The sequence below is a fragment of the Alnus glutinosa genome, chromosome 3, assembly GCF_958979055.1.
Source record: "Alnus glutinosa chromosome 3, dhAlnGlut1.1, whole genome shotgun sequence".
In the NCBI taxonomy this organism is placed as follows: Eukaryota; Viridiplantae; Streptophyta; class Magnoliopsida; order Fagales; family Betulaceae; genus Alnus; species Alnus glutinosa.
In genome coordinates, this window is record NC_084888.1 from 5029730 (window position 1) to 5053680 (window position 23951).

Here is a 23951-nt window from a genome sequence, read left to right on the forward strand (position 1 = left end):
GCAACAATGCCAAAATTTCACAACCTAAGATTTTGGATGCAAGAAACGAAGAAAATGCTAATCCAAGAATATCATATTTGTTGAATTTGTGTTTTGTTCACATGTCCAGAATGACATGCCAACAATCCCTACGTTTCCTTAACAACCGATTTACAGAGGTGAGGCGCAACCTCTGAATATGTTTTGGCTCCCAACAGAGTTCATGCTTTATCTAGTAACAGAAATGAATGTGATTTAGTCTCGACATTCTTTGGAAGATGTAAAAAATCTGATAGAACATATATACACTCAGCCAATTCAGGTCCAGAAAACGAACTGGGGAGCCTAGGATTATAGTCAGAAGGGTCCCGACTGGAAATACGAAGGCAAACACAAATGAACAGAACAAAGAATAAACTGAAAGATTCGACCAGAAGAGTAAACTTAGACAGGTCGACCAGTCGTGTCAGGCTAACAGTTGTTTAGTGAATGCCAAGATTATAGCATTGAGATTTGAGGATAACTACTTCATAATTTCAATCCGACTTTATGCCACGATTTCAGGTGTAGAATCTAATTTAAGCCATAACCCATAAGTGACCACAGAATCGGCACAAAAAATCCACTAATGAACACTCTACATAATGGAAGATCATATCATCATTATAAATACACTCGTACTCATACAATACATCCGAGAAAACCCTAGTTGTCCTTCTGAGCACTATACCATTCTCTTTGCTAACTTAAGCATTGGAGAATTTTCCTGCCGGCAAGTCTTCGATTGTCCCCTACACATTTTGTAAGTATCTGTTGGCTGACCTTGACTGTGCAATCAACTGCATCACCAAAATTACAAATGCCCCCCACATTTCTTGCACTGAACTTTTACATGAACCTTTTTTGAGATGGTTCGTGGGGACCAAAAGCGAAGTTAAATAGGCTATATATTTTATTTCTCGTCAAGGTGCCCGTTGTTATAGTGCTATCTTTGAATAATCAGTATTCTCAGATGCAAGGCGGAAATAATCTAACATTGGCCTTGACATTCACATCTTTCAAAGAAACGAAAAATACTATAACGTACAGTAATCCAGCAGCTAGGCAAGACATGAAAATGCCAGAGAAATTAATTCAATTTTTTTTCCCTTTTTCTTTTTTTGAAATTTTTCTATTTGCCCTGTTTGTGGGCCGTACAAAAAGATACACAGAAGAAATAACAAATAAAACACTGAAAGCTAAACTAAACTTAGAAGCAAAACTTCCATTCCCTTGGGTTTGACAAGAACTGTGTAAAAGTGACTCACTGTTCTGCTTTGATGAAATGAGCAGCTAGGAGTTTTGAAACAGTGAAGCCAGTAAAGGAGTCCACGTCAAAGAGTTCTTTCAGCTTCTCATCACATAGTATTCTCCTCTTGTCAGATGGATCCTTCATGAACAAGCAAAGAAAGTTTGAGTGACTTTTTAGCCACGCATTAACAAAGAAAGATGCCATAAGAGGCCAAAACTCCGTCACACAACTATAGCAATTATCTCTCTCTACCAAATTGATAGGATCCCAAAATAAAGCCTTCATAAAGATAAACTCTGCAATCGTAATGTGACTGATTAGAGATTTGAAGTACTCCCTAACGATACCTCAGTGTCACCCTCAAGACTGCCATAAAGAAGAAAACAAGACATTACACTCGAATTCTACATCATAATGACGACCACAATTTAGCACCATGTCCACTTCTAAGTTATTAGTAGTCAGAAAGAGTGTGACTTACTGGTTCGTCTTCCTGTTAGTGTGCCCCCAATAGCTGGGAGATGCCCCCTTTTCTGGCATCCTTTTGTATTGATATTTTACTTACTAGGAGAAAAAGGAGTTTTTTTTCTTTCAACAAAGAATGAAACGGATAAACACCAAAGAAAGAACTAAGCACACACCCCAATGGATAACTCAATCAGCTGATGACCATGCCTTATGAAGCGGAGGTCACTAGTTCGAATTTTCCTTCCTATTTTCTTGGGGCCAATTACTTATTAGGAAAAAAATAAATAAATAAATAAAGAAGAAAGAAAGAGATAAGCACACAACAATTGCAAACAAGGTCGAAGTGATCCTCATTTCATAATCAGTACTAGTCATTTTCTAAACTCAGTAGGAAAATGAATTAAGGAGTGGAAATGATTTTTCAGTCTCCCTTGAGGCAATTTAGAATGAAAAGAGGAGGCCACCTTAATCAAGAACTACGAAGCAATCATTGCGTTTTATCAAGGCGAGAATCAATACCTGGAGGTTGTTTTGTTTTATGTACTCCCACATTCTTTTTACCGTAGCAGCCCGTGATAATGCACTTTCCCCAGTACCGAAGAACTTCACTAGGGCATCTGAAAGTTGAAGAGGAGCAAGAAAACCTGATGTCCCTCCCTTCTGCTTTTTTTCCTTCCTTTTTGGCTCATCTGGATCTGAAATTGAGATAAAGATGAGGTACATAAAAAGAATGCCATAAACCTGTTACAAGTATTTGACTAGTATATGCTGTTCAGAGTTAAATTCAATTAGCTAACCCAAATAACTTTTTAGCAATGAAATATAGTAAAGTTCACAAGGGCTACAAACCCCAGTGGAGCTGTCCACCAAGCAAAATTGAACTATTCTTTCACCTTTAAGTATAACTTGTCGGTGAAAGAGAAGGTTGTGTCAAATAGACTCTCACTGCACTGAAAGACCTAGTTTAATGCATATTTAATTTAGCTGCAAACATAAGGAAGCAGAATTCTGAATGTGAAAGGTAAGAAGAAAGTATGAAGTTGAGCTAAGCAGAAACATGTATCACCATCAGTAACATGCAATTGGTGAGAAGGTCATGGTCACTCCACGTACCAATAAAAATCAACATTTATAACAAGCATCATAATATCATCTAGAAAACTGAATTTATTGTTCCTACCTTCTTCTCTTTCTTGTTTCCGCTGTTTTTCCTTCTGTGTTGACTTGACGGGCAAAACTATATCAAGAAACATAGAATAAGTAATATTTCAAGAATTTACACGAGACTGAAACTAAAAGAGATGTGATAGCTTCAGTCGGCAATTGATAGAACAAAGGCAGCATAATATTTATGAAATCAATAAATACAGGATCATTGCAGTGGTCAAACTTCACAATCCTTCTCAAAGAACACAGTGAAAATTGGGAACAAGAAATTTTCTATTCAAAATTTTACAGATCCAACACCTCAAATAACAGAAATAAAAGAAATAACTAACAAAAATAAAGAGGTAATGGCATACCATCATCTGAATCCAACGGCCATATATGCTTTGATAAGACCTTATTCATTTGGAACATGTTGATGGAATCAACGCGGAAAAGGGCACGCAATGGTTCATCACAGTTTATATTTCGCCTATTTTTGGGGTCTTGCAAATCTTTCTCTCTAATGTAGGCCCACAATTGCTTGACAACCTAGAACCAAGATAACAAACATACAATTTTACAATAATGATGATTCCTGAACTACCAGATTAATAATGACAAATAAAAAGTAACTTCTCCATCACTTTCTAAATATACCTCAGTCCTTGCCATTTCAGACTCCCCAAGGAATTCCTGAAGTTGTGGAGACAGGCTACATAATTTACAGAAACCACCCCCTCTTTTCTTTACCTCATTACTAAGCTTGTTAGACCTGATTTTTAAGAAAAAACAACAATCAGTGTACAATGTATATGAAAGATATTCCAGGTAAATACACGAGATCCATTTGAGATATCAGAAAATGGGGGAGATTTATTTTATATATATATAATAACAACATGCAAACTTCTAAAACAAATTTCCAAATAAAGTAACAACTTTGTGTGATTGCAGGGACAACCACAAAATTAACCCAATAAATACAGGGATTAATGTTTTGGGGAAAGATGCCATAATTTGTTTTTTTTTTTTTTTTTTCATTGTTAAAGGCTGCATACTGTCTTTGCACAGTGTCACCTACTTCACTCACAACCAAAAATAAACAAAAAAGTAAAAAAGCTGAACTGATTTTTTACTGAATCTGCAATGAGTGGGGAAAAAATAAATCACAGATAGTTCAGATAGTGTCTGGAATGCAACTTCACAGAATACATCTTCAGTAACATCAAGCAATTTTTGCATGGAAGTGGTTGCTTTTTCAGTGAAGTCAATTGGAGACATTTCTTCCAAATTTTCATATAAGATGCACAATAGGCTGATAAGAATTACTTTAGGGGCCATATTAAGTATTTGAAGTGATTCTTGTCTGGTGCTACAGGAAAGGTCTTGGGTTATGGTATCTGCCCTCCCATGGCTCCACTTTGATGGGATCAACACCGGGTAATGGCCTCTTTTTATGATGGTATTCTTTCAGGAAAGTTTTCAAACACACCCTGGTCATCTTACTTCCAGGCCAACAATAAAATGAAGTAAGAAGATTCAATTCCCAGAGCATTTCAAGTGGATTCTACCCCCGCCCCAAAAAAAAATCTAAAATAAGAAAAGCCCGATGTCACTACATGATAAAACTTCAGATCAAAAAGCCAGTAGAGCTTTAAGCACATGATAATAAATGCAGAAGGCAAGCACTTTTCCAGAAACCATTTTTATTTTCCTTTTTGCAAGGCAAATTACCAAATGTCTACTGTTTTGACAAACATGTTCCAGAGGAATATTTTCTTGAGACCATAACTTAAAGCCGTGAGGAGATAATTTCTGCCCAAGCTAGTGGAAAAAAGAAAACATGGTAAACTTATCAAAACAGAACATACATAGAGTTGAGAGAAAAGATCCATTTTCTCAATCTCCTTTCTTAAAATTTTCAACTGAAAAACTATGGAGCCCAAGTAAATAAATAAATAAAACATGGGGAGGGGAATTTGAAGGAGAAAATCATTATTCACATTTTTTTTTTCTTCCTAGAACATATGTTGGAGATGATAGCCACTCGATTTTGTCGAGGACCTGTTCAAATTAAAACAGACGCTCTCAGTGTCTGTTAATCACAAGATCCTTCCTCATTTTTACCATTATCTATAAAAAGAAAAAGCCTTTACAATCAATAATCAGTCATCGATGTTTAAAGACAAAACTGCGTGATAATCGCAAAGCCCCAATGAGACTTTGCTGCTACATAAAGCAAATAATAACGTGTTCTTGATCTTGATGAAAACCCATAATCCACGTGACTTTATCAATACCTTTCAGAACACACAATGTACAAAGCCACAAAATTTAGACACCGTACAAGCCCCAAATTACTCAAATTAATTCCCAAGCGCCTCAACTAATCAAATTAAAACAGCGAAACCAAACATTTTATATGCAAATTAGTAGTCATGCCATACACACATAAATTTGCAATAGAATAATATCATATTTACAGGGAAGAAAACGAATTTGTCCAAAAAAAAAAAAAAGAAGCTCCAATTGAAAATGCAGAGTTAAGCAAAACGTAAATGTGAAAATAAAATTAACTGACCGTCGTTTACCCTTCCCATTACTCGTTTCTTCAACCTCTTCTTCTTCATCATCATCATCCTCGTTCTTGGAACCAGAGCGGTCAGTTTCTTGCGTTTCCGCCGTCGCCGTCCGATCATCTTCTTCAGCTTCGCCGTCCTCCTCGGCTACCTCGTGCTCGCTCTGGAGGAACAGGTCCACCTGTTCCCTTATGAAGGCCTTCTTGTCCGTCAAATCCACGCCAAAATCCTCCTCGAGCCGCCGGCGCACGGTGCCGGTGGTCGTCGTGTTGAGGTCCGAGCCACGGAGAAACTCCCGGAGCCGCGCGATTAGCTCCGAGTCGGATACCATTTTTGCCGGGTTTTGGGATTGGGTTTGGGTTTGGGTCTGGGTGAGGCTCGGGTGGGCTGTCGAGAATGGGATTCTGAGGGGGAATTGCCGAATTGGGCGTGGAAGAGAGGACAAATATGGAAATCACTCTTTCTCTAAGGTTCCTCCGTTTCTCGTTCGACTGAAAGGTGAAGTGGGGTTACTTGCAAAAAAAAAACAATAAAAAATGTAAAGTGGGGCCCACTCCTCCTCGTGGGTTTTTTTTTTTCTTTTTTTTTTTTTTTTTTTGAAAAATGATTCTGGACGTACATTTGAAGAAGGGGGTGAGCTGGAGTTCGAAACTTTCGCCAACTTGGTAACTTGTAAACGATGATATGATTATTATTATTATTATTATTTTTTTTTTCATTCTATTTAAAAATAACGTATAAAATTTAAGAGTGAAGACCACATACTGATTCCAAGAATTTTAGAGAATTTTCATTTTTCATACGAGGGTTTAAAATATTTTTAAAAATAAGTTACGCGCGATAAGAAATTTTATTTACTCAAGATATAATTAATGTGGTATAATGTATTAATGAGAATAAATATTAAAACAAAAACATTTAAATATCATTTAATAAAAATTCTAAAATTTTGTCGTAAAATTACTATGAAAAATTTAGGAAAAAAAATAAAAATTAGTCACTAACTTTAGTGTGATTTCGATTTATTCGTTAAGTTTATAATTTCAACAATTAATTCCTTAAGTTTTACTTGTATTTCGAATCAATTTATCATTTGAATAATTAGCAACTTGTTTGTCGTATGGACAATTTACCGTGTGACACCCGCCAACATAACATCATAGCATGCATGTTTATCACATATATGTCACATCTTTCAAAAAAAATAACTAAAAGGGTAAATGTTTAGACGGTTCGGCCGCCACTCTTTAGGTGGGCCACCACTCTCACCTCAAACTTTGTAACATAAGAATTGATAATTTGGACAGTAAGTTAACAGAAGAATTGATTTGAAACACGATAAATTCTAAAGAGTTAATTATTAATCTGAATTAAAATCACCAAAAAAAGAAGAAGACATAAACACATTTTTATTTTTCCCGTACAGGAAGAAAATCCTGTGTCTTAAGAGGTAAGGCCATAAAATAAAAGGTTCAAAACAACGAAGAAGGCTTGGGCTAAATAGCCTTTGTTAATGGAAATGGGTCGGGGGTTGATTTAAGCCTTATTTCTGCCGAAGCAGCTTTGACTATGACTTGATTTAAGTCCTAAACGGCACCATTCACTTTCTGATGTTAAGAGGAAAACTCTTTACCATTCACTAACAGTTTTCTTTTGATATTTTTTAAATTTAAAGAATAAAATTATTTTTTATTTATTTGTTCAAATATACTCCGTAATAACTTCTCTTATCTTTCCTTATATCAATTAAATATTATTTCTTTACAAATATAAGTTTGTACTTAACTTCACATTTTTCATAAAGTTTCAATGCAAAAACACAATCTCCAGTAAAAGACAAAAAGATGAGGGATAAGAGAGGGAAAAAAAATATTTTGTTTTGAATAAACTATAAAAAAGATGTTGGGAATGTTCTTATAAAATCAAATAACATTGTCGACCGACAGTCCGAGTGGTTTAGTGATTTTTTTTTTTTCTTTTTTTGGCTCCATGTTTTGGTTGAAAAAGATGTTTTAATGTGACGTAAATGTAAAAAGAGTTCTGAATTTTTTGTAAGTGTTTTGTGAAAAAGTTGTTTATCAATGTTTTGATTTTTTTTATTTTTTATTTTTAATTAGAAAGAAAAAAAGAAGGAGAAAAAGAGTTAGCACACAAGCCCATATATCTCTCAGTTGATCGCGGAAAGACATACACAAAAACAAAGAAAAAAAGAGAAAAAAGCACACATATTCCTTTTGAATTACCCCAAATTTTTAATGTCTTCCAAATGGCCAAACTAAAGCTTGCATCAACGTCACCCACAAATTATCGAAACTTTGCAATGTATCCCAATGACAAAAATGTTCTTAATAAAAAAAATTAAAAAATTTCTTAAAACTAAAAATTAATTTAAGGGGGCTGGGGGGCAGTAATTTTTTTTTTTGGATATTTACCTTATAAAAAAACATAAAATTTAAGAGAAATTTAAAATTTTGGTCTATAGCCTCGGTCCGTTTGAGTTTGCGATTTCAAAAAGTGCGATTTAAAAATAGCGATTTTAAAATGTGCGATTTAAAAAAGTGATTTTTAAAAACGCAGTTTAGCGTTTGGCAAAATCGCAGTTTGACATTTAAAATCGCAGGTTAGCCTTTTAAAATATTGTGTTTGCAAAAAAGCAGTCAAGTGCTTGCGATTTGAATAAGCATTTTTTTTTACGTTTTCAAATCACAATTTTTTAAAAACGCAGTTTTCGAACAGTTCAATTTTTGCGATTTGGTTTAAAATCGTACTTTTTCTCTATGAAATCGCAATCCCAAACGCACCCTTAGTTTGCTTTCCAAGTATTGGGAATTCATAGTCATACTTTCAATTATGCAGATGCATCCATGTTTTTGGTACACTTTGATCCTGCAATACATACTCTTTTTCTTTTTCTTTTTGGTCAAAATTTCAGAACGTTCATGTCAAACAACTGGGTACGTGTACGTGGATAGAAGTTTGCTATAAAATTTTCCCTTGATTTTCATGAAACAAAATAAACTTCAGTGCATGGTATAACGTGCAATGATACTCAGAGGCTAATGAACTTGATCAGTGCATGATGCAGTTGATTGTACGGTTTAATTCAGTTAATGAACGCTTGCAAACGGTTGTGGATAGTCAGAGGCTTGCCAGTGGAGGGACTCGATCTTCGGTGCTTAAGTTATCAAAAGGAATAACATGACCCACAAAATGAGAGTTAGAGATATCTCAAATTAAGTGTGGGTGCATGGTAGGTAATACTTGGAATGATGAAATGAACTTCTCTTATGTAGAGTAAGTACGTGGTCACTTGTAATTCTTTTACTTTAGTCAAATTGTGCACCTGAAATCACGACATAAAGTACAGAATTAGACTAACGTTTGACAAAAATTATGGAGTAGTACTTATCCTTAACACTGCCATCCCGTAATTCTTTTAGCAAGAGTTATTGGCTTTATTTAAGTAGTCATTATGTTAACATGGTTAGTCAAACCTTTTGGATTTTTCCTTCTACGACTCGAGTCCAACCCGAACCGATCCAGCATATATCAAGTCTATCAAGCGACAAGCGCTATGCTAGTTTATACTTTATACCACACACCCTCTCTCTTAAAAAAAATTGAAAAAATAAAGAAAAGAAAAGAAAATATAATGTGAAATAGAGGAGGAAGAAGTTCAAAATCTTATCCAAATAAATTAGCATTTTTTTTTTTTTTTTTCAAATTGAATAAAGAAAACATTTTTGATCCAAAAGGAAGAAGAAGTGGATGATCTTATAATTGAAAAAGGCGTGGGTCCTCCAATAATATACTCAAATCAAACTAAAACAGTGTTGCAGTAATTATAAAAAATATGAAATAGGTCAAACAAATGATTTGGTGCTTTCAATGGGCTGCACAAGGTGGTTAAAGAAGCTAAAGGTGCACATAGTAAAACAAGCCCATATGTACCCTCACTTGGAAACATCAATAACCACTCGAAGATGGCTGAAACGGTAAAAACACTGTTATAATTCAAATTTGGGACTACATAAAAGAGAGGTACCATCACAAATCCAAATACAATAGTCTCACCTAAAATGAGACTAAAACCCAAGTAAAAATATAAATAAATAAATGACAAAAAAGTCCAAAAAAACAGCAACTTAGGTGTTCGGCAGAGCGGAGGGCAGCAAGGCACCCAGTGCCAGCACGTGAGATCCACGTGCCGGTGCATCAAAAGCACGGCCAAGCGCTTGAGAGCCATGCGCTAGTGCATGGGAGGCGATAGGTAGCATGACTGGTGGTGTCAGGGAGTTGGAACGCCAATGAGTATGGTGGAGTGACGCGTGGGAGATAGAGATTATCGGAGGTGTTAGTTTGTGATTGGGTGCATTCTATTGGACAAAATCACTTCTATATAATGATACTTATTAAACAGGGATGCTGTTATTTTTAGAGTCTACATTTCAGTTTTATGCTTCAACAATACTTTGTGCAGAAATCAAGACAATGATGTTCCAATCCCTTGCATCCGTCCAGACGACATGGTATTCCGTCTGGATGTTCATCTGTCAAGCATCATCCGTCCGATCGACAATAACTTCCCGTCCGGACCTCCCATCTGTGTTAAGAAGCTTCAAACTGTTCCAAGTTGCATTCGTCCGGACGTTTCAGCAACACGTCCGGACGCCATTTAGTGTTCGACAAGTAAAATGATTTATTTCCAAAACACAAATATGGGAAGACAGCTGCAAATTGTTCGAATGTTAGGTCTAAACCGTTCGGGCGCTATCCTTGATAAGGCAAGTCGTGCAGAAGACGTTCAACCGTCCGGACGTCAGACTCCACTATCCAGACACTCAGGCCTTAATATGAAAATTGCGTGCAGTAGGAGTGCAACCGTTTGGGCGCTAGGGCAACACCGTCCGGACGTAGCTCTATTCAGGAAAGAATAATCAGCGAATTTGGAAAGTTGGTTGCACAGTTGTCCGTCCGGACGCCCTAAACTACCGTCCGGATGCGGCCTAGAGAAAACCGAATCAGTGTCAATTTAGATCTTCTGTAACTTATAAATAGAGGCGTCTATGCATGTTATTTGTAAGAATTCGGTATTGAATTCCGTAGAGCTCAGAGTATATTTTAGGAGTTGTTGTGCTTATCCACTCACTCTCAAACTGTTGCCATTGTGTGTTGCTGTTATGCTAAAATTGAAGTCTATCTTAGGGAGAAGCCCTAAGATAAATGATTCCATTGAAGACCTATTCCAAATAGGAGATTTGGTTGGGAAGCGTTCACAACGGGTTTCGTGTCAGAGTAATAGGAACGATCGCTGCATTGGGGTATGTGAGTGTTACTTTCTATGTACTAGCTTTGTTTTTTGAATAGTGAAAATCTTGAGTTTGGCTACCCCGAAGTGATTTTTCTCTTGAGTTTCTATTTCGTCAACAAAATATGTCTCTTTTAAATTCTGCAATTTAAATATTTTGTTACACACTATCACATACTTGGTAAATTATAAGTCAATTTTATTTTTCAGGATGAACGTAGATCTAGTTTTGAAAAAATCTAAATCTAAGAACTTGGAGAAAAAGGGCCACTGACACTGGAGAGAAGATGACAAACGAGGAAAGAGAGTCAATGGCACGATGGAGAAACTAAGACACCAAGATAGCAAATTCAGACGAGATAAGTCGTACCTGACAACAGATAAAACCTCAAGAGAGGTGATAAAGACTAAAGAAACCTCTAGCCAAATAGCAGCATAAGGAAGAAAGGAAAAAAAAACATGATGAGGGAAGAGATGAGTTTCTTTCCTCCTCCCTCATCAGGTTGAAAAAAAAAGCAAGAAAAATTTAGGTAGAAAAGAGGTCAAGTAATATTTTATTAAATGGAGAGCAAGTAAATTGAGACACATAAGCAAGTAATATTTTTTTAAATGGAGAGCATCGACCTTCATTCTTTAAGGCTCTTTTATTTAATAAACATATTTGACAAAGATCATGTTAATCACAAACACAATGAAAAATGAAAAAAATAAAATTACCTACACAGTTTTTCATTTGATAAAAAATCCCATAATAAAAAAAATATTTCCAGACAAAGAGTACTGTGGTGAAAATTAGGGCGGTATACTACTTGTAAATCCGACATGAATTCAACACAAAATTAAAGAATGAGAGTTGAAGAATCTGACTCATTTTATTAAATGGGTAGAATTATGATTGACCTATATAGTCTTATAATATGTCTCGACATAACATGAATCCGACACGTAACATAATGACTAACAATTTTTAACATAATTTGCGAACTCGATACGAATCTAATACAAATTTAGAAGGTTATGGCTTAAGGGTTTGACTCGTTTAATTAAATAAAACAGTTTAAAATTAACCAATATAATTATATACCTATATTTTTATACAATTCGAACTCGACACAAGAATACAAATGAGACTTTAGTGAAAATGGGGCAAAACCCAAGTTGAACATGGATAAACTATTAATTGATACAGACAAGTTGGTGCTGCACGTGTCGGAGCTTGTTAGATATTAAATGCAGAAACCCCTTTTAATTTGTTGTTGGCTATATTTAGCTACATGATTCTCTGGCATCGGTTACACAGTTTTTTCTGATTCCTTTGCTCACCGGTCATGATATATCCTTCTAAACCCATTTACCAGTTTAATTAGTTCAGTTTCTCCCTTTCAATTTCTACCAAACACATTTTTTCCACCGGTATCAATTCTTCATCCCTGCTTTCAATATTTCTCCGATCGAGCAAAGGAATATTAACTGAAGAAGTAGCCGGCCGGCGAAGCTATGGATTCCTCCGCACTACTCTGATTCTCAAATTTGGAAAGCTACAGCATTTTCCTCTTCACTAGTCAGAAATGTCTTCCCAAAATATCATTTCATGCCTCTCCATTTTCTGTAGGTAAACCCTGTCTCCGTGATTAACTGGTTTCATAAATCCAGGCCAGGGATGGACAGCAAAACAGTGAATGAAGGTACAATATTATACACAGTTTGATTTGTTGTTTTTGTCTTGATGATCACTATGTTGTTTGTTTCATAGCATATAATATGCCTCTTAATTTCTTCCTCACAACTAAATATAGGGTTTTCTTTTTTTTTTAGAACTAATTGAATACAGATCATTTTCCATATATTTGCAAATCATACTCAAATTCATATAAACTATCATTATCTTCTCCAACACAATCAGTGTAAAATAAGTAAAATTAGCAAAAAAAAAAAAAAAAAAAACTAATAAATCCCAATAAATGTAAATTTGAGATTTGTATTATACTTTGTTGTTAGGGTGTTAGAGGTTTCCTTACAAATTAAGATGACAATCTATAATTAGTGAAATAATTAAGCACAAAAATTTAACTTGTCAATTTAATTAATTAATTAGTGTCTAACTTTTCGGCTATTTAGTCTCTTCTCAAAACGAAATACTTATTACATGCACAATGCTTTGCATCGGTTTCTGGTTGACTATCAACCGATATCGTTGTAGAAAAAGACAATAAATCAAATGTCGTTTTCGTTGCATTTATCGCCAACAACCTTTACCCCGTCGTTTATGCATTGATTTACCCTTAACTTTATGCCATATGTCCTGGTCCCGAAAAGATAATAGAAAAGTTTGCGGACTTGCAGTAAAGCAAAGGCCCTTGAAAGGGAAAGAATAAAGATATATAGACACCTGAATCCGAAGAAGGAAAAGTACCTTTCAGCGAATTACTCTATAAAGCGTAGGGGTATATATCTATATATATATATATATATATATATATATATAGAGAGAGAGAGAGAGAGAGAGAGAGAGAGAGAGAGAGAGAGAGAGAGAGAGAGAGAGAGAGAGTTAGATAGCAAAAACTAGTAATTACATGCTTTCAAAATTGAAGCTTCATATATATTAGGGTTAGGTTTAATAAAACACTTGGTTTTTCCTTTTATCAGGTAATAACAAGTTTAGTCTTTGACGATGAAATTGCTTTTGATAAATAATAGGAATAATTGTATCATTGATTCCTGTGATATGTCATAATTACAAATTACTCTCTATGGTTTAAAAAGTTCATAAGAAGTATTTGTGGTAAACTATAATTACAAATCGATCCCTGGAGTCAAATTCCGTTAAAATTTTTGACAAATTTTGTTAAATGCTACGTCAGCGCCACATCAAACCAATAAGATAGCGACACGTGTCTATTTTAATAAAAAAAATTAAGATTCAAAAAAAGAAAAAAAGAAAAAAAGAAAAACAAAACAAAAAAGCAAGGGGTGGCCGGGCATCACCCCAAGTGGCCGAGGGTGGCGTGCAGCCACCCTCAATGGCCTGGGGGCTAGGGGTGACCCCCGGCGGCCGCACGCCACCCTCATTGGCTGGGAGTGGCTGGGCCTAGGGTTGACAATTTTGGACACAACCCGCGAATCCGATACGAAAATTCAGGGTTTGGGTTTAATATTATCGGGTTCGGGTCATAATCGGGTTGACCGACCCGTTTATAATCTTGTCTGGCGGGTCAACCCGCCAGACACGATTAGCTCCTCTTTTTTTTAAAAGTCAGGTCCAAAAGGACCGAAACGGGGAAACCCTACCCGGATCACGCATCACCCATTTCTTGTTTTCTTTTCGCTTCACGCCATCACCCAGTTGGGCCAGTGCCGCCAGTTCACCGTCTTCAATCTTCATGAAGTTCACAGACTCACAGTTCACACCGCAACCCTCCTAAACGGCCAAGACACCTCTCGGAGACTCGGATCCTCCCCACGAGGTCCAGGGGCCCAAGCTCTCAGAGCTGCAAAAGCCGAGTTCTCAAAGCCGAGCTCCACCACGCAACCCTCCAAAACGGCGACGTCTCCACCGGCTCTGTCCGGGCTTTCCCTTCGATCTCCACCGGCGTCGTCCCCACCAGCTCTTTCCCTTCAATTTCCACCGGCGTCGTACCCACCGGATCTTTCAAGGTCCAAGCCAGTCGAACCTCCTAAAGGCGGAAGTGCTCGGTTCTAGTCATCAGATCTGGAGGCCTGGGCTTGCTAGCCCTGCTCGGTTGCTCCACCTCGTCGACGTCGTGTCCTGTGGGCTGTGGGGTGGGCACTGGGCTCATCGACGTCGTGTCCTGTGGGTTGTGGGGTGGGCAGTGGGCACACGTTACCGGGTTCAACGGGTTCGTGTCGTGTAACCCGGTTCACAACCGGGTCGTGTTCGGGTTATAGTGTTTGACCCGATTAATAATCGGGTCAGCCGAGTCGACACGAACCCGAATTGCCAAGCCTAGCTGGGCCACCCCTTGCTTTTTTGTTTTGTTTGAATTTAATTTTTTTAAAAATAAGTTTATTTTTTTATTAAGATGGACACGTGTCGCCACCTTATTGGTTTGATGTGGCGCTGACGTGGCATTTAACAAAATCTATCAAAAAATTTAACGGAATTTGACTCCAGGGATCGATTTGTAATTATAATTTACCACAAGAACCTCCCATGAACTTTTTAAACTATATGGAGTGATTTGTAATTATGACATACCATAGGGACCAATAATGTAATTTTTCCTAAATAATAATAGCTATTAATCATTCAACCTAACAGTAACAGTAAGGGAATCCATCATTCAACCTATAAATAGGCCCCAACCCCATGTAAAAATAGAGATTGAACTTTAGAGAATTAAGCAAACTTTATTTGTTAGAATTTAACTCAGGCAACCAGAGTGAGACCCCTATAAAAGTTTATTAGGTTTGCTAATTTTGCAAGATTGTTTGAAAAGCCTAAAAGAACATAGAAGGATGTGTTCGTATTCACACCATACGAAAAACTGTACTAATAATATTTAATTTAAATTAATGGATTTTAGAGTTGCGATAGTATAGATCATGAGATAAGTTGTCACTTAGAGGTAAACATATGAACCATCTAACATGTTATAAGACAAAAAAATATCTGACAATATATTTAATGATTTGTTTAAAATACTTTTGAACAAAGAGGGTTGACGCACAAAGGAGATAATTGAGTTCTTTCATAGGGGTGCGTGGTATTAGGGGTATACGAACGGTTTCAGTTATTTATTTTTAACTGCAATTGCCCCTCTAAGGTCAGTTAATAGTAGTAGTCATGCAGTTATTGGAGGCCAAACCGTAGCTGCTAATCGTATGTCAAATAATGGGCCATTTGGGTCTCTTTTAATATTTTGAGTTCTTTTGAGCCTCTTTTTATGATATACTTTAGAAGACAACTTGATGATATGAACACGACATTCTCATTGTCTTCTTTTTGTTCTCCCAAAATTGATGTGCCTCTTAAAATCACTATTGGATCAAAATCCAACAATGATCTATCATAAATTCAATGGTAATTTTAAGAGCCACATCAATTTTGGGAGGACAAAAGGATGATATGTAGCATTCCTCTTTTCAAATTTTAATTATCTTTATCAAAATTATCATATATATATTTTTTGTATTATTTTTTATTCACTGTAGTCTTTTCTGTTCAATAATACATATTTTTTGTGACTATTCCCTTTATCCAAATATAATCCATTAATTATATTTAAAGATAATTTCTGGAAAATGCCTTACATTTGGAAAGGCATAAGCCATTTTTTTTTTCCCTGCGACAACTAATTTATTGTTGACCTAATTTTTTTTTTGTTGACCGATATTTTTTATTTGCCCTAAAAAAAATGATACCAAAACACACGTAGCCTAACTCATTAAAATTTAAAAGTATATAAAAGCCATAAAAGAAAAAGAAGAAGAAGAAGAAGATTTCAGTGAATTGTATGCTTGTAATAAATAGGGTAAATATAGGTGCCCGTTTGCGTCTGCCAACGAACATTGCCGTTCCAACAAGCCGCCTTGTTAAATCAAATCGAATATTCCAACAAAGTTCCCTTCCCTCTACCATATAGGAATCTTATTATGTTTCTCGGTAGTCTACACTCTTTGTATTTATTTAACATCACGACCTCTCGCCAACGTCGATGAAAGAAGTTGTTCAACCTATAGAAATTTCAACCGCTTAGATCTTTGGATTTCGTACTCCTGAGATGAAGTGAATCGCCGCTCCCACCATTTTGCTCATTTCTTTTTAGGGCAAAATACTGCTTGAACGTCAGAAACTTTCCTTTGTTCGCAAGGCTTCGTCATGAGTGGACAATGTCTCTTATCCCAATTGACCAAAACATCCCTTATCCATTTTTCATACTACATCCGTGTCGCAAAAGCACCTTTCCGGTCAACCACGAAACCAATCAGCAAAAAATGTTGCTTTCAGCTATTATTAGTTGAAACTCAAAGACAATTGGACGTAATTTTTAATAAGTATTTTTTTTTATTTAAAAAAAAGAAATTCACATAATACTTTTAATTGTTAGGATTTAAATTAAATCGTATCAGTATTTGTTATTTTAATAATTATATTTTATCATATCTAAAGATGGTAAGTTTTTTATAAAAGATTTTATATGATAAAAAATTAAAAAATTCAAGGTGATAGAATTTAAAATAAAATTTAAAGAATTGTAAGTGATAGGTCACCTAAAATTTATGAGTACATTGATCCAGGCGGCCAGATTGGGGATATCACAGTCATTAAGGAAATCCTCAGGGCCAGTTAAATGACAAAGATGGAGAGACGAGACAACCAGGTCGAAACGGCGCCGTCTCAAAACGAACCCGACATGAAAACGACGCCGCTCCTTGTCCTCTTTCACCTTGCACCGCGCACTTTATCTCCTTGCCAAGTTGCCAACATCATTTCCCCATCTCTAAAGTCTCCAACCCCGCACTGTTTCGTCGCCGATCACAAAATCTCTGACACCCACCTTTTCTCAAACCGCACCGAAACGCACTTGACGAAATCTTTAACCCCGTCTACGCCACCGACTCATTCCGAGTTGGCTGAGTTCTGACCGATTCTTTTACGAACCGACCTAAGTGGTCTGTACAAGTTACGATTTAACGAACTGTCGTCATTTTTCAGCTCTCTAATGTGATCGAGCCTGGATAGGTCAGAGCCGGAGAGTCGAAATGGATCGGGCCGGGTTAAACTTCGGGCCGGGTATGGACATGCCGATCATGCACGATAGTGACAGGTACGATTTCGTTCGAGATATCGGGTCAGGGAATTTCGGGGTCGCTAGGCTGATGAGGGACAAGCACACCAAGGAGCTCGTCGCCGTCAAGTACATCGAGCGGGGGGATAAGGTCAGTTTCGTAAATTCACAAAATTATTTAGTTGCCATAATAGGTGTATTTTCTTTTCTTCAATTACTGTTTCGGCGTTTGGTATTTATGGGGGGTTTAATAGTGTGTGTTCGTATTTATGGTTGTTCTGGATTTCCTTTTTTATTAGTTTCTGGTGGTTTATTTTTGGGAATTGATATTTCCTACAAATAAATTGATTAAATCAGTTGGTTATTTATAGTTTGGCTGCTGAGAAGCCAGAACAAGAAGAATGATTGGTATACACTTACTCAAGTCTATTTTTTCAACAATATATATATATTTTTTTTTTAAGCTATATTGTATGGAGTCAGAGAATATGTTCGGCTACCAAACAGAGAATTTTTTGTTAACTGGAATGTGTTAACGTTTTTGTCTAGCCACGAAGGATCTGGCACTTGCTTAAATTTCATTTGATGATGAAATATGACCAAATTTTGCAACACTCAACGAGCCACCTGATGGGTTACTGGATTGGATGAATGGGGTTGGGCTGGCTTCTGTATAGATAGGTTGGGAATTCAAATCTCCATTTTTTTATTTGGCGTACTTCCTCTTTTACCTGTAACAATTTATTATATTTGTAACATTGTCTAATCAACATAAAACAATAAAGTCATCTAACTCTAATGTCAACTATATAATATCTTGTTTTTTCCTCTCATTTCCACCTTGCAAGCAAACTAGGGGAGGGATACTAGCTCACCTTTTTCTCTCATTATTTATTAAAACATTGAAAAGCAAGTGCTTCTGCCCTACTTAACGTGGTGTATCTAGATAGAGTAATGCTAGAAACTACACTTTTGAAGATTGTGAGAGGAGGAGCTAAAGGCTTTCTTCTTCAAAACTCTTTACCAATGGACAACTGCCTATAAATGTTTACATATTTCTAATTTTCTTGATTTTTTGATCTTTTATCTTTTTCTGGTCAGGTGTTTCTCTTATATACTTATTGTATACTTGGGTTGCGCCCTTCCGCTCTTAATAAATTTTGATTACTTATAAAACGAGAAAAATTATGTCTCCTCTCCTTTGTTCTTCTCTCTCAACAAACTCCCAAAAATAGTTTAGAAGTTGGGGAGGGGGAGGGGTGAAGGGATAGAGAGAATAGGTGGAGGAAGGTTTAAGTTTACGGTGACCATTTTCTTTAATATGTTTATTTGATATTCATGAGATAAGATTTTGATAGTGAAATGATAAAATTTTGTGGATTGCTGTATTGTTTGTTGCAGATAGATGAAAATGTTCAAAGAGAAATCATTAATCATAGGTCTCTGAGGCACCCCAACATCGTTAGGTTTAAAGAGGTTAGCTTATTTCTACAATTTTTAAAGCTTAAATCAGGTATCAAACGGTATGACGGCTTGATTGCTTTTGTACATCCAAATTTGTAGGTCATTTTAACCCCCACACATCTGGCGATTGTAATGGAATATGCGTCTGGAGGAGAGCTTTTTGAACGAATATGCAGTGCAGGACGCTTTAGTGAGGATGAGGTGCTTAATACAACATTCTTGAATTCCATTTTTCTTTTTGGCGTAAATGAACTATTTTTATCGTTTCTTCCCTCTACTTTGCGCTGCAGGCACGTTTCTTCTTTCAACAACTTATATCTGGAGTCAGCTACTGTCATGCAATGGTATTGGAACTTTTTCCTTTTATTTTTGATATCTTTATTTATTTAATTTTGATAATTTGTTCTTTCCTTTGCATGGAAATGTGATAGTTTCTTCAGCTCCTTAGTATTTTGTTTCTTGGTGAAGCAAGTATGTCACCGTGACCTGAAGCTGGAGAACACTTTGTTGGATGGAAGCCCAGCTCCTCGGTTGAAGATATGTGATTTTGGGTACTCCAAGGTACAATTTGTCTTTCTCTTTTTTGTTCTCTTTGATGTCAGTTCTCTGATTTTTCACTTCACTAGATTTAGGATTGTAAGGGTTAAGTCGAGAGAGAGAGATTGAGTGAGAGAAGAGAGGAGTGTGGGGGGGAGGGGTTGGACTGCTTTATATCGCTTAGTTTAGGTGCTCTGAATACACATTTCTCCACTACCTATTTTTGGAGAGGCTCTTGCTTCTCATGACAAAACATTAATATTAGTTTCAGATGATTTTGACTTCAAAAAGTTTTTCTAATATTATGGGTGCTTTATCAGTCTTCAGTGCTTCATTCACAACCAAAGTCAACTGTGGGAACTCCGGCTTACATTGCTCCAGAAGTACTGCTAAGGCAAGAATATGATGGCAAGGTAAAAACTTGTCTAATTCAATCAATTGTTGTCTTCCTTGAATGCATCAGCTAATCGTATGCTTATTTTACCCGAAGTCTGGAACTGGGGCTTAAACTGGAGATATATATTTTGTATATTTAATCCCCCTTGAATATCTATTTTTCCCGCTGTTTTTCTTTCTCCTGGTGCAAGTTCTTTGGATTCTACTTAAATTGCAGAACTTGTAGTTACTTTCTTTTAATTTCTAATGATCTTACAATCTGATGTTTAATGAGTTGCTGTTTTGATGTTGTGTTGCATAAAATATCAGATTGCAGATGTGTGGTCATGTGGGGTCACCTTGTATGTGATGCTGGTGGGAGCATATCCTTTTGAGGATCCTGATGAACCAAAGGATTTCCGCAAGACTATACAAGTATATCATGGGGCCTTCTTATTACTTCGTGTCTTTATATGACTTGAGATAAATTGCTTTATGCGTAACATGTTTTTATTGGTTCCACACAGAGAATTCTGAGTGTCCAGTATTCCATTCCAGACTGTGTTCAAATATCTGCGGAGTGTCGTGACCTGATCTCACGAATTTTTGTTTTCGATCCTGCAACGGTTAGTGGTTTCTTGTTTCCAAAATCTTGGTCATTTTTTTTTTCTTTCAAATATATAGATAGTTCTTGTTCTATACTACTGCTTGATAAATGTTCTTATATATTTTTCCATACACTGCGACCTGGGTGTCTATGGTGGTCAGAATTTCAAAATTGATGTGCTTTGTTTGACCCTGGCTACCTGGATGTCAGCTATAAATACTGACTCCGTTTTTATTGAGTAGTTTTCTGCTCTGTGTATGTGTGCACGCCTTCATTTGTGTGTCTGTATGGTCCCCCTGTACGTTTTTTTGTGTGTGCCTTTTTTTTTTTCTTCTTCTTATTAAATAATAGCCCAAACCCCAAAACTTCTCAATCATCTTTAATGTTTAGCTGATCACTTCTCATAGCAGGTAGTATCTCATAGAATATAACTATAAATGAGTTAATTTACCATTTTCCATCAGCTTTTGCTTTTGGGACACTGAATTTTACTGGTGTTGTGATTAAATGGTTAAATCTTTCATTTCTCTCTGTTTAAGTGTGTTGGATAAGTGGTTTAACATAGTATCAAAAAAGGTGGTCTTCTATTTGAATATTTTCTATTTCTCCTATTTATAAAAATTAGGGAAATCAGGTCAGACCCCCATATGCTTTTGGCAATTTTGACTTTAAGACCTTGGTTTACAATTTGATAAATTTAAGACCCGAGTTTGGGCCCATTCTAAATTTGAGACTTCCGTTAGTCTTTAGGTCAAATAACAGAAATGACGGTGAAAATACAATTATGCCATTTAGATATATGAGGGGCATAATTGTTTTTCGCAGTCATTTTTATCATTTATTTGACGAAAAGATTGACGGAGGTCTCAAATCTATCAAATGGAAAATTGGGGTCTTAAAGTTAAAATGATTATGGTGTGTTCGGTAACAAAATTCTAAAAAATGAATATGATTCTGATTTTGGTTTTTTCAAAAACAAATCATATTTTATTCAACTTTTTCTAAACAAATTATATTTTATTCAAATTTTTTCTAAAAGGTCGAACCTCGAAATTCGGGCACCAAATAAGAATTGAATTCTTATTTCCAAAATCCAACACCCAAACGCACCATTAGAAGTACATGGGATTATTATTTGATTTCCCTAAACATAACTTGTATTGGACCCCATTTATCGAGGGCATATGTGAGAGGAATTGTTTAAGTAATTGATTAAATGGTTAAATTTCTAACTTCCAATTAGCTTAAGTTTTTGAGAATGCGTTATTAGTTCCATCAAATTCTGTAAACAATTTTACTTGTTGAAATTAAAAAAATCCACCATTCTTGGACCATGCTGTAGAAAGTTGAATGGTAATGGAGTGTCGATATATTTATTTGTTTACTTTATGAATTTATTTTGTTGGTGTTGGGCGAATATTTTAGTGCAATGAAGGATAACTTGCACTTGTGCTAGCTTAATCGTTAAGGCTGATGCATATGGAAACTTAAATGCAACAGAGGATCAGCATTCCTGAAATCAAGAACCATGAATGGTTTTTGAAGAATCTCCCAGCAGACTTAATGGACGAAAAGACGATGGGCAATCAATTTGAAGAGCCAGACCAACCGATGCAGAGCATGGATCTGATCATGCAGATAATTGCCGAGGCCACTGTACCAGCAGCTGGGACTCATAACCTCGACCAGTATTCGTTCGACAACATGGATATGGATGATGACATGGACGACTTGGAATCTGACTCCGAGCTTGATATCGACAGCAGTGGGGAGATAGTCTATGCACTGTGATCTCGAACTATCTGGAATTTAGAAAACACCATTTGTGCAAGTTAGTATGGTTCTTTGGGCCTATGGCTATGTGAAGATCTAACTAAGGGAGTGTTGCAGTGTGTCTGGTAGATTAGAATAGATGAGACCTTAGAGAAGTGCATCATGTTAGTGTCAGTAGTGCTCCTTGGAGTTGTGTTCATAACCAGAAGCTTTTCACCCTTCTGTGTGGAGGAATTTGATTTTTACAGCCTTATAAAGGAGGGTGGTTGTGAATTAAAATTCCACTGGAGAGGTTGTAAACCGTCTGTCCCTGTTGAACTTAAGTTTATTTGTCATTTTTGCATTGTACTTTTTCTCCATGGTTGTGTTTTGGCCAAATATATGGATGTACACTTTGTATAACAGTTGCTGTACAATTTGAATGCAGTTTTTTCATTTCTCATCAGGCTTGCAATGATCCTCTTCTGCGTGTCTTTCTGATTCTCGCTCTCACCCATGCAATTGTGATAAATGAAATCTGGGGAAATAATTTTCCGTACCAAGTTGTGAGTTAATGTATTAAATTCCCTATCTTGTAAATTGTGGAATTAAGAGGGGAAATTTGAAAGTTTGTGGCACTTCTTTTGACAAATTATTTTTCAGAAGCACTATTTTATCTGCAAAATTTGAAATTAAACTCATCCAAAATAATGAACCCATCCAAGCCACAAAGTATAGCCCTCATGGATTTGAAAAATACTTATTGACTATCTTAACAGTTTTTGTAGATAAAAGCACTTATATCTTTTGTTCAAAAAAAAAGAAAAAGCACTTATATCTTCTTCAAACTATTACTTTATTTGCAATGTCTCCTTTAAACTAAAAAGATAGCATCGATGTCTCATCCAAGCTAAAGATTGCATCAATGTTTTTTTCAAACTACTAAAAATTGCAATGTACCTTCGGTAAAAAGACAAAAATACCCTTTTTTTTTTTTTTTTTAATAAGACAAATATTCTTATAAATTTGGAAAAACAGAAAAAAAAAAATTTGAAAACTAATTTTGTTTTTTTTTTTTTTTTAAAAAAAAAAAAACTAAAACTAAAATTTTTAAAAAATAGGATGTAAAAATGGGGTGGCTAAGCCGTCCCGTATTTGTCACAAGTTTGATCGAGGTTTTTGTATGGAGCTTTTTTGCATTGATTCGATCGATCGAATTATAATCGACTATCAAACTTTAAGTACTAGATTTTTAGACTTCTGTTGAAAGCCTGTTTTGACTAAAAAAACATTGAAATTGAAAAATTTTCGTTAAATACAAAATTGTAGCCATTTGTAACTACTTTCCAATGCCATCAAACTTGCCTTCGTATGATGTTAGAAGATATAACAATTTTAGTCCGGCTGGTCTTGGCTAGACTTCATTCATTAACTTGACTTCTTTGTCATGGACCAACTTTTACACTAACTTAACCCTTTACTCAAAACTAAACATTCAACCGAGATACCATGTTTTGACATTGAATTTAACAACACTCACTAAAAACCCTAACATGGAGAATGGTCATCATCAACTCACTTTTGCAGACTTCTAAAAGGAACTATATATATATATAATTTTTAATAGTTCAAGTGAAATTATGTCTTAAAAATGGTATTTTGATAATTATTTTTCCAAGTGGAATTTTAAAGA

General features: G+C 35.9%; 2 protein-coding genes across 3 annotated transcripts; one reads left to right on the forward strand and one right to left on the reverse strand.

Moving 5' to 3' along the window:
* Window positions 1–1097: 1097 nt before the first annotated feature.
* Window positions 1098–5963, reverse strand: LOC133864818 (upstream activation factor subunit spp27-like). Of its 2 annotated transcripts, none has more exons than XM_062301238.1 (6): window positions 5469–5963; window positions 3545–3659; window positions 3262–3436; window positions 2919–2975; window positions 2258–2433; window positions 1098–1408 (listed from the first exon to the last, which is right to left on the reverse strand). In XM_062301238.1, the coding sequence occupies exons 1-6, from the start codon at window positions 5795–5797 to the stop codon at window positions 1283–1285; spliced, it is 978 nt and encodes a 325-aa protein (XP_062157222.1). In that variant the 5' UTR covers window positions 5798–5963; the 3' UTR covers window positions 1098–1282. The 2 variants fall into 2 exon arrangements, with proteins under 2 accessions (XP_062157222.1, XP_062157223.1); XM_062301239.1 differs by lacking the exon at window positions 1098–1408 and adding an exon at window positions 1436–1636.
* An 11236-nt stretch (window positions 5964–17199) lies between these two features.
* On the forward strand, window positions 17200–22721 carry LOC133863461 (serine/threonine-protein kinase SRK2I). Its single transcript, XM_062299391.1, has 9 exons — window positions 17200–17674; window positions 18925–18999; window positions 19087–19188; window positions 19278–19331; window positions 19456–19548; window positions 19845–19937; window positions 20230–20334; window positions 20427–20525; window positions 22007–22721. The coding sequence occupies exons 1-9, from the start codon at window positions 17498–17500 to the stop codon at window positions 22295–22297; spliced, it is 1089 nt and encodes a 362-aa protein (XP_062155375.1). The 5' UTR covers window positions 17200–17497; the 3' UTR covers window positions 22298–22721.
* The last annotated feature ends 1230 nt before the right edge of the window (window positions 22722–23951 follow it).

Excerpts from the sequence above, each read along its gene's own strand:
- LOC133863461 (XM_062299391.1), top strand. The coding sequence starts at position 17,498 with ATGGATCGGGCCGGGTTAAACTTCGGGCCGGGTATGGACATGCCGATC. Across the intron at positions 19,000-19,086 it reads ACATCGTTAGGTTTAAAGAG|GTCATTTTAACCCCCACACA; the intron begins GTTAGCTTATTT and ends CCAAATTTGTAG. Across the intron at positions 19,549-19,844 it reads GTGATTTTGGGTACTCCAAG|TCTTCAGTGCTTCATTCACA; the intron begins GTACAATTTGTC and ends GTGCTTTATCAG.
- LOC133864818 (XM_062301238.1), bottom strand. The coding sequence starts at position 5,797 with ATGGTATCCGACTCGGAGCTAATCGCGCGGCTCCGGGAGTTTCTCCGT. Across the intron at positions 2,976-3,261 it reads GCCGTTGGATTCAGATGATG|TTTTGCCCGTCAAGTCAACA; the intron begins GTATGCCATTAC and ends TTCTTGATATAG. Across the intron at positions 2,434-2,918 it reads GAAACAAGAAAGAGAAGAAG|ATCCAGATGAGCCAAAAAGG; the intron begins GTAGGAACAATA and ends TCTCAATTTCAG.